Source organism: Zerene cesonia, chromosome 20 (assembly GCF_012273895.1).
Source record: "Zerene cesonia ecotype Mississippi chromosome 20, Zerene_cesonia_1.1, whole genome shotgun sequence".
NCBI lineage: Eukaryota > Metazoa > Arthropoda > Insecta > Lepidoptera > Pieridae > Zerene > Zerene cesonia.
In genome coordinates, this window is record NC_052121.1 from 9,809,119 (window position 1) to 9,820,077 (window position 10,959).

Below are 10,959 nucleotides of genomic sequence, written 5' to 3' on the forward strand. Positions count from 1 at the left end.
ACGCTCCTGTAAGGGGGGTGACTTGTATAGTGACGTCTTGTGATGATATTCTTCGAGAGGATGGGCGGATTTAAACCGCTCGGGTTTTATTCTAACGTATGAAAGAGACGTATGGTTCTAGTTGATAGTTTTTATGTCATAGCTGGCAACTGAGCTGGTGGTTCGCCTGTAACAAGCGATCACCACCGCCCATGAACATTCGCAGAGGCAAGGCAATGGGCCTCGGAAAGGAAATAACGGAAAACAAAGTTAGCCGGCAGTTGTGATCGCGTCTTTTTGAGTACAATAATTTTGTTTGTACATTGTTGTGTTGCTAACATCCAATTTGAATGAGAATTTACACTGACTCTATCCTTGTATAGCTCCATTTTAGGTATTCTATCAAATAGGTTTTCTATACAACGCTATCTATATCCATAAATCGCGATTTTACATAATTCGCGCAGACACGTCTGAAACGATTCGTGTCAATTTAATTTCTTTTTGTTTAAATGTACGCAAATAACTCGTTGAAATATTCGCGGCAACGCTAATTGCTTTCGGTGCACCTATCTTGTTATTAGTATTATGTACATTTAAATTTTTTGCATGTTTTAGCACAACATGTTTGAAAACAGTTTCTCTTCCGTCGCGCATAAATAACAAAGTTTTTTTTTATTTGATTGATAAAAAAATCCAACGTACGCAAAAGAAGACTCGAAACGGTGAAAGAAAACATCGTGAGGAAACCGGCATGTCGGAGAATCAAAAATTCGACTACATGTGGCATCTGCCAAACCGCACTTAGCTAGCGTGGTGGATTATGGAAGCCTGTGTACCAGCAGTGGGCACATATATAGGCTGATGATGATGATGATCAGACCCAACGACATATCGATACAACGCTATTTCTATTTTCCCTTATGTACCTATAGATTGGTTCGATGCGTACACGCGTTTGCAACAAAGTGTTCAGTGCACATATACTTACATAATCAGACCACCAGCGAAGGGCATGATACCGATGCCCTTAGTGCTCCTCTGTTTGTATATGTCGTAGCAGAGGAAAGAACCGGAGAACATTTGGCCGATGGTCACGACTGCGGCCACTGTGCCAACAATCGACTTATACGGTTGCAGGATATTTGATAGCGCCTCCATTTTGGTTTCTGGAACAAATATACGTCATGAAAATAGGAAAGAAATCGTGTTAACAGTACATTTAGGGGCCATTTTTTTCTCATTATTTATTCATAACTCGAGGCAATTTAGACTATATTTGACTCTCTAAATCCCCTAACTTCGTTGTGGTTTAAAATATAGGTATTACTAGAATATAGAATCACTGGATGATATTGCGTGAGACGCTAACAACTCGCTACCAAGTAACAATTACCAATATCTATTTTAATAGTAGATGACTCCTGTTTAATAGATATTGTGTACGTATTTCACAAAGACTTTGTATATAACGTTTCGTAGATTTTTTATTAATATGTTACCATAACAATGTCGTAAAATAAGGCTTCATAATACTTAAGTCTAGATAGATAGATTTTTTTTTTGCGAAAAACACTGTTTTTACCATCGTCAATCTATACTAATATTACAAAACTGAAGTTTGTTTGTTTGTTCATTTGAACGCACTAATCTCACGAACTACTGGTCCGATTTGAAAAATTCTTTCAGTGTTAGATAGCCCATTTACTGTGAATGGCTATAGGCTATATATGTACCACGGGCGATGCCGGGGCGGACCGCTAGTACCATCTAATTCAATACTCAGGTACGACATATTTACGATAATTATGAAATTAAGTTTTTGAAATTTTAGAATACCTATACGAAATTTAGCTCATTATCACATTAACTAATGCCTCTTCACTGACTCATAGATGCGGTTAGAGTTATCTGTACCGAATAATTGTTTATTGTGTTACGTCGTTTTTGCCAAAACTTAAAGCGGTACAAGGTAACAAATTACACAAGATCATTGAGGGAATGATATTTATTTCAAAATGTTCTAATTATGGAAGTGAAGTGACATTCGTGTACTGACCAACATTCTATTTGATATATGGTCTTTACTATGATTACTATAACGTGTATTGAACCATATAGTTTCCATTAGAACCAAAACATGAATTTCACGAAGTGGACCCTTTATAACCACGATGCGTTCTGACCTATTTTTTTACAATAAGCATTTTCGGTCTATCATCATAACAGTACATGTAAGGAGGCATGCTAATAACAGTCTCCGGAATACATTTTGAATGCATACGATCCCTGGACTAGAATAATGTTAACCTGGATGTATATACTTATCGAAGCGTTTATCAACTAACACGTACAAAACCGGAGGTAAAAGTTAGTGTAAAAGAAACTACCGGATCGTAAACACCACTTGGTATCGAGGTAGCCGTAATAGTCGAACTCTTCCTTCTTCATTGAAACAAATTGATATAAATTGACCCGAGTGCGTCACAAACACACCCACCGTGGTGATTTGTTATTATCAACCACATACATTATATGAGATGACGTTGTTGTTTTGTTTTAATTTTAAATACCTCATTCTGATGAACGTTTCAAGGACTACAACAGGAAGCTAGTGAAAACTTTTGTATGTGGTAGTTGAGCACACTTCGGCACGAATTGGGCCAGCTCGCACCGGGGAAGTACCACACCCCCACAAAAAACCGGCGTGAAATAATAGTATGCTATTGTGTTTCGTACAGTGAGTGGGGGAGCCGGAGGCCCATATCCTTTTCCTTACCCTTTCCAGTCCTTTCCTTTATTCCTCTCATCAATCCTTCCTTTCTTCCCTTCCCAATATAAAGTCGGCAATCCATTTGTAGGGGCGTAAGGTCTGCTATTGACCTTATGCCTCTCCAAATGTTCATGGGCAGTGGTAGCGCTTACCATCAGGCGACCCACTAGCTCCATTGCCGACTATGACATAAAAAAAAAACATAAAAAAAAAGAAAACTACATAACGCGTCTCGGAATGAGACTTGTAAGCATCAGCAATAGGAACTTTGCGCTGGCTTAGATACCTTAGATACAAACGTGTGTGAAATATCGTTGCATAATTTGTATATTTTTTTCAGAGATTTGTATAATACTCAGGCACACTTGCGCATATGGCGTATATAAAGCAATCACGTGTCCAATTTAATCTCTCGTAAGGAAAATAAACAAAGTGTATTGTATACAGATTGCTTCGTTCAAAGTTTTATCCAATAACATATAAAAATTCATAGGCATCCGTGCAGCGGTTGATAAATGGAGGTCAAGTCTATGACGTATTATTTAATACTACTTTTTAAATTAATAAATATGTATGTCAATAAAACGCACAACGCAGCAGAAACGAAAAAGGCAATCTAATTTATTGACACAGATACAATGTCTTAGTAGCTAGATTATGCAATCTCCTCTTATCATATTAAATTACACGTAACTCATTACTTGATATTTTTTCTAGGTAGTTGATAACATTATGATAACTGGTTAGATATAGCAGCCTTGTCGCCACGGCAAATAAGACGAAAAAACCAATAAGTATATCATTGGACAAAAAATCTTACTAGCACAGTATAATAATTAGTTTTCTGTTTACTTCCAGAAATTTATGTAATCGTTTTGATTGTCCCAATTTGCAAAAAAAAAAACCCAAATACATTACAAATTATAAACCTTATGATGGCGCTATTTGGACATGAACACTGAACAGTACTTATCAACAGTCTTTTGTATCTTTCAACGATATACCTCGTCAATTATTAATCGTCTCTGACTAACTATTAAATAGGTGGTTCCTATCAGTAATTATATCACTTATAATATAGATAACAATAAGCAATATGATTAATTCTATAAACTGAGCTGGAAGTGCGTAGGGTGATAAGTCAAACATTGATAATTTGGAAATGTTCAACAAAATTCAAGTTCAAGGTAATAAAACTTATGTGCTTCCAGACATTAATATTAAAAACTAGCACCAAGCTAACCTTATATTAACCTATTATTAACCTTAAATTATCATTACCGTTTGCAGTTGCCAGTATAAAATGTTTATTTCTTTGCAGATTTTAGCACAATAAAATCAGTTACTTGCAATCAGATATAATAAAAGCAAAGGAGTGTGTGCACAAGTGCTTGAATTATTGACATATTTTTATAAAATTCTAAATGTAAAAATTATTCATTGTAATAATCAAATATCACACCTAGACATGTTTATTCAATCTGGTTTGAACATAATTAATTACAAGCATTGTATATTTTGCTAGAAGTTCAATGTGAAAAAAAAAAGATTTATTTAATATCTCGCTTTACTTTGTATGGGCCTACAATTTATCATAAGATGTATGTGTGTATGTTTGTTACTCTTTCACACAAAAACTACTGAACCGATTGCAATGAAATTTGGTATGTAAATAGCTGGACAACTGAAATAACACATAGACTTTTTATCCCGATATTCCTACAGGATACAGACTTTACGTGAGTTAAACCGTGGGGTGCATTTAGAAAGTTATAATGGTGATAGCTTGAAGTTCCAGGCTTATATGTATAATTTTGACATATAAAGATGTCATTCAAAGTAGATATAGATAGATTTATGTTGAATTTACTTTTTTAATAAGTAGCATTTTTATATATAAGCATTAAGCACCAAATCTCCTCAAGTTCATATAGAGGATAATATGGTTAAATTGTAACATAATTAAAAATTTTACATTATTAAAAAATGGCTACTCATACAACTTGGACAATTTCTAAAATGCATACAAATCAATGCTTTCGTTTCATTTTGAAAGCATAACAGACAGACAGACAGATTTTCGCATTTGTCATATTTGTATGGATAACACAATTAGGATCGAAATTTCATCATAGTAAAAGTGACAAGATGCAACTGACTATAATTAAAAATGTTATAGTGCAATTTTTTATTAGTTTAACATTAAATACATAGAGAACAAGTGGAGTGGGGATTATAGTATAATTGCTATAGAACAATATTAAAGCCTTACTCACATAAAACTTATCTGATTATAAGATAGATTCTGAAAAACATTCCAAATACAGATCCTTACGAAACATACTATATATAAACTGATCACATACTATTATATGAACTGATCATGAATATAGGCTGACGATAAGTTATTTAGTTTATTTATCCTGTTACGAATTTTTTATTCAGTTGCAAATAGGGAACATACTTACAATGTCTTCTTCCCAATATGAAGATAAAATACAAAAGTTATCACTAAAACTTAATTAGTTTTGAATATCACCAAATTAAATTTAAACTTTTAACTTTTTTACTAATAATACTACACACAACCAACAAGTTTTCAATTCGAATGGACTTTGAAGTTTGAAGTTTCAAAAGTCGAAACTTTTAAAACAATGGAATTTTGACAGCTTGACAGTGTAACGTCGAAATGACAATAATGCATGTGACTATAGATGGATGTGGAGGAAGTGGGCCAAAAAGGACAATTTGTCTTTAAAAATAATTACTTAGACATTGTAAATTGTAGAATTTAAAACTAAGTCACAGATAACACGCAACGTTCATGAAATCGTTTACTACTATATTATTATATTAATATTATAAATGCGAAAGTAACTCTGTCTGTCTGTCTGTCTGTTACGCTTTCACGCCTAATCCACTGAACCGATATTGACAAAATTTGGTATGAAGATAGAATAGAACTTGGGAAAGGACATAGGATACTTTTTATCGCGAAAACAGGGTAGAAAGGGTCGAAAGAGGGGATGAAAGTTTGTATGAAAGTTCGTTATTGTCAAACCGATTTTGATGAAACTTGGTATGAAGATGGAGCTAAACGTGGGAAAGAACAAACCATACTTTTTAATGCGAAGAAAACACTCCTTACCATGTCGCGATTACGATATAAGCGAATTCTACGCGGGCGAAGCCGCGGGCGAAAAGCTAGTCGTTTATAATAAATAATAAGTACTGTCAATATATTTATATAAGTCAGTTTGACATTGTTAGTCAGTATAGTCTTTAGAGTCTGGATCATATATAATCTATTTTTCAAAAGCAATTTGATTGACATTTTGTAATTTTCAGTTTTTCCGAGATTTTCCCGAATTCGCGACTCTTCAGCCATCTCGTTCTATTTTAGGACGAATGAGTGATAAGAGATTCATAAAATTGTTCTTCTGCAATCATTACTGATGTTTTTTGTCATGGAACTCATGAATACGGTATGACAACCGTTTTATGAATAGTGCAAAGGTTCCGTTTCTGTGATTGATAGAAGTTTAGTAATATGCAATGGATAGGCAAGAGTTGGAAAGGGCGATGGCTGTGCTTGATGTTGGTGCTGTTATTGTGCCCCTTTATCATAGCCCAGAAGATCGGTGACCCATATAAAATATTGGGCATACATCGCAGGGCTAGCTTATCCGAAATTCGTAAAGCATATAGACAGCTCGCTAAAGAATGGTACGTAGTATAAAATATTTACTTTTTAGTTAAAAAACTTCTGCTATTACTTCTACATTAATTTTAAACATAAACAATTGTAAATGATTTATACAGGTATATAAAGTTGTTATCAAAAAGCGTGTGTACCTAATACTTAGTGTTTATAATTGAAATTAATAATTAACAATATTTTTTTCTTTATAACTCAATGAAAGGATATGTAAAAATATCTACAAATATATCCAGCAATATTAATTAATGTGTAATTGAAATAAATTAAAATAAAATGTTATCTCAAAGACCAAACCTGTAAGTGGCATAATTTCTCCATAAACTGTATCAACAAATGCATATCTTGTGGGATAGGTAGAGCCTGCTTGGCTTTCCCTGGTAAATAAGCACAATTAACGAATAGTATTCCCTACAAGTTTTGCAAAATTATTTTATTTGCAGGCATCCAGATAAAAACGAAGATCCAAATGCAGAATCCCGCTTTGTGGAGATCAAGCAAGCTTATGAATTACTATCAGACACCGAACGAAGACAAGCATATGATCTCTACGGCATAACTAATGAAGATGATCACATGTATAAGCAGAGGCATGATTATAGCCAGTATGCACGATTTAGGTGAGGTCTCTACATATGCATCAATAGAAAAATACAAAGAGTAAAACCTGTTAATTGTAAGGGGGTTTTTGCAGAATTGAAATTTATATTGTTGTTTTTGTTTGTGCAATTAATTTTCTGTAATCCTTTTATTCATCTTCCTAGTAAGATGCTTCCGTAAAGTATTATAAAAGTAAAGAAAAATTAAAGAAATTATAGTCATAGTCATTCTCGAGTTGCTGTGTGACCTTGAAATATAGGGATTCATTTAAATCTATACTATTGATATGAAGCCAAAGAGTTGTTTTTTCAACATGCTAAATTAAGGAACTGCAAGTCCATTTCATCTTGTAATTGATGATTGATATCATTTAATTGTGATTGATTTCTGATCACATATATAAAGCTCTCCCATAAAAAGATTGGTGTATAGTAGTGAATATAAATAGCTAGATGTGCAACCCATTTTTATCAGTGTACTTGCTGCGCCCCGCAGTTTCACCTGCTTAAGTCCATAAATTCCTGTTGGAATATCGGGATAAACAGTTGCCTATATCTTATTCCATTTGTCCAGCTGTCTACATATCAAATTTCAGTGCAATCAGTTCAGTAGTTTTTGTGTGAAAGAGCAACAAACACACACACACACACACACACACATTCTTACAAACTTTCACATTTATAATATTAGTAGGATAGGATAGGATAGGATAGGATAGAATAGAATAGAATAGGATAGGATACAATATTTAAACTTTATTTATACATAGAATTATGTATGGTAAAACAAAGTTTTGCATATTGATGCATAAGAATAAATTGTGGCAAGTAGCTTTTTGTTTTTATAATTGGAATGCTTTCTCTGAATTCCCTGTAAATAAATTAGTCATTGACATAAAGTGGCATTCAATTAATACATGAGTCACAGGTATTTGTTGCTTTAAGATATTTTTGGAGTTCTTACTAGCATAATGGGCATGCACAAATGAAACACACCTGAATAAGTTAAATGTTTTTATATTTAATTTGTAATTTGTTATGTTACAGATATTTTTTCTTATATTCCATATAATTTAGATGTTAAAAGCAATCTGTTGAGTCTGTTTTATAAATGTAATGTTAGATAGCCCATTTATTAATGAAGGTTATAGGCTATATGTGTACCATGGGTGAAGCTGGGGCAGACCGCTAGTAAAAATATAATGTTAGCTGTATGAATCTTTTAATTCTATTCTATTCTTTATTCTCTCTATCTCTATTCTCAGTTATATATCTCTCTATATCTCTATTAATATTATATAGTATCATAGTATATTTTTCTCAATTGTTCCATAACTTAAAGAAAAATAATATAGTATTAAGAATACTGTATTTTCATCAGTAATTTCTTTGTTCATTAGACACTAGCTGCTTTGTTTTCTTGGTAAATCAAAGTTGTAAGATGTTTTTTCTATAATAAATATAAAAAAGGAGCAAAGAAAGAAATAGAGCCTGTTTAATGATTACTTGTTTTTATCAATTAAAATTTATTTTTTATTATGTTTGAGCATTGATCTCAATAATTGTTCATAGAAATTTGTTTTTGTTGTTTCAGCAATGATCCATTTGATTTCTTCAGTGCACACTTCAGAACACAGGATCAAGATATAACACTATTCCACAAGTTGTCTGTTACTACCAGGTATGTGATAAGAAAACAAAAATATGGTAGCTGGAATCATTCACCTGGTCTTGGTTTACCATATTGGCCTATGTGCTTAACCAGGCTGTATATATCTCTGAATCAAATTTCATATAGATTCCATCAGAAGTTTTTGTGTGAAAGAGTAACAAACATCCATACAATATTATAAACTTTTGCGTTTATAATATTAGTACGACCAACTCACCCATGCGAGTTTGTCTGCTCTCAAAATGATTTTTCATTTTTGCAACATTTTTCATTGATTAGTTTTCAATGCTACATATATAGGTAATTGTGCCACCGTTATAATGTCATAAATAATGGTCTCAAGTATTCCTTCTGCATTGAAACTTTTCTGTGTTAATATTTTAAAGATGCGACAAACAAACGAAGTGACTCTTAACGCGTTGTGGCAAAGAAGATTTGATCTCAATTATGAATGTCAATTAATTGGTTAACTGCAATGCCATTCTTTGATATTCACACGAATATGCAAACCTGCACCATAACGAGATTAAGCCTATACATTAGAACCAATTCAATCAATACTGCAATTTCGCGTTACGGCCCGTTTTAATGTGAGCTATTTTTTTCGGTTAATAAGCGATTTCGATCTTTAAGCGTGGCAGTTTAAAATTCATTATTGAAAAAATTTGAGTTTGAGTTTTAAAGTGACTTATTTAAATTCGCCACAGGCATTTCGAGAACAACATCCTAGAGAAGAGCGTCCACACACCGGCTCTGGTGCTTTTCTACACCGACTGGTGTTTCGACTGTGTGCGATCGGCCTCATCGTGGAGGAAACTGGTGGAGGCTCTGCAACCGCTGGGCGTCACCCTGGCCACGGTCCATGCGGGGCACGAGGCGAGCCTGGCGAGGAGGATTGGTGTCCACGGTGTGCCGTGCTTGACATTTGTGCTGGATAAACAGATCTATATATACAAGGAGAGTCTGGCCTCGCTGCCCAAAGTTTTGGGTAAGTAAAAATGTTATTAGACAGACTAATGGCAAAAAGCTGTAGAGTTTGTTTAAACAGGCTTATCTCAACATTTATTGTCTTATTTGATAAATTATTAGCGTTAGATAGTCCATTTATGCAGGTAGGCTAGGTCCATATATATATATATGATGTTCAAATTATACTTGGATATGTACGCTAGTTTGTGAAAATCGTGAATTACTAAAGCGCAAATTTGCAATGTCTCTTCATCAGAGTATATCCGATGGAAGTTCCCATACAAAATGATACAGAACCTGGACGACAGCAACGCTAACGCTTTCTTGAACGACTTTGAAGATAACAAGGTGAAAGCGCTGATATTCGAGGAGAGGCAGGTGATACGGCTGAGGTACCTCATCACCGCATTCCATTACAGGGATTGGGTTTCCTTCGCGTAAGTAAATTATAAAGTAAAGAGAAAAAATAATAAATTTCTTTAGCTATGTATAGCTTTCTGAACTCCTCTGTGTATACTGTATGTGTGTCATGTAAATACCCCCTGACCATGTAATAATTTGTAATTCTTGTTCTTCTATATCCTTATTAGTTTAAATCTCGTATGTTTTATATGCCAAAGGATTAATAGATATATAGAGCAAAGCTTGGTCACCAACATAGTATATATAATATTCACATTTTTCTTTCCAGTTTCGTGGACATATCCTCCCGTGACACTCAGAACCTCACAGCCCGGTACAAAGTCCAAAGGAGCATGGACACGATGGTGCTGCTGAAAGAGGACTCGCCGGAGCCAGTGGCCACCGTCAGCACCACTGAGATACCCACGCAGACGCTGACGCAGCTGATCGAAGCCAATCAGATGCTGACACTGCCTCGGTTGTCTTCTCAGGTGATGGAGTGTTATATAAATAAATAATAAATAAATAAATTCTTTATTTCGGGGGTAACAAGGACCCAATATCACATTTTATAATAATTTTACAAAAATAGATAAATGATCGATATTCGTTAATATTTGTCGGATTATAGAGTTCCGCCTATAAAACCTGCTATAGTCCAGATTTTCTAACAAAGACTGCTTTGTAACTGGATGGTTTGGTTAAGTTGAATTAATAAATGTTTGAGTTTGAGTTTATAAAAAATGTAATGTCCACCCGCAAACGTCCACAGAGCGTGCTGGACGCGGTGTGCCCGGTGGAGTGGCGCGCGGCGCGGCGGCGCGTGTGCTGCGTGCTGGTGGCGCGC

The 10,959-nt window shown here is 34.4% G+C and overlaps 2 protein-coding genes across 2 annotated transcripts in view; one reads left to right on the plus strand and one right to left on the minus strand.

Annotated features, from left to right (window-relative positions):
* LOC119834889 (sugar transporter SWEET1-like) overlaps nucleotides 1-5,393 on the minus strand; it is a 10,187-nt gene extending 4,794 nt beyond the window's left edge. The window contains exons 1-2 of the mRNA XM_038359408.1: nucleotides 5,221-5,393; nucleotides 971-1,148 (exon numbers count right to left, since the gene is read on the minus strand). Coding sequence (XP_038215336.1) covers nucleotides 971-1,140 — 170 coding nt within the window. The 5' untranslated portion in view covers nucleotides 1,141-1,148; nucleotides 5,221-5,393. The remainder of the gene's footprint in view (nucleotides 1-970; nucleotides 1,149-5,220) is intronic.
* Nucleotides 5,394-6,088: 695 nt separating this feature from the next.
* The window catches only part of LOC119834890 (dnaJ homolog subfamily C member 16), an 11,138-nt gene continuing 6,267 nt past the window's right edge, over nucleotides 6,089-10,959 (plus strand). Inside the window, exons 1-7 of the mRNA XM_038359409.1 lie at nucleotides 6,089-6,478; nucleotides 6,914-7,090; nucleotides 8,664-8,750; nucleotides 9,449-9,729; nucleotides 9,967-10,147; nucleotides 10,402-10,603; nucleotides 10,885-10,950. Coding sequence (XP_038215337.1) covers nucleotides 6,303-6,478; nucleotides 6,914-7,090; nucleotides 8,664-8,750; nucleotides 9,449-9,729; nucleotides 9,967-10,147; nucleotides 10,402-10,603; nucleotides 10,885-10,950 — 1,170 coding nt within the window. The 5' untranslated portion in view covers nucleotides 6,089-6,302. The remainder of the gene's footprint in view (nucleotides 6,479-6,913; nucleotides 7,091-8,663; nucleotides 8,751-9,448; nucleotides 9,730-9,966; nucleotides 10,148-10,401; nucleotides 10,604-10,884; nucleotides 10,951-10,959) is intronic.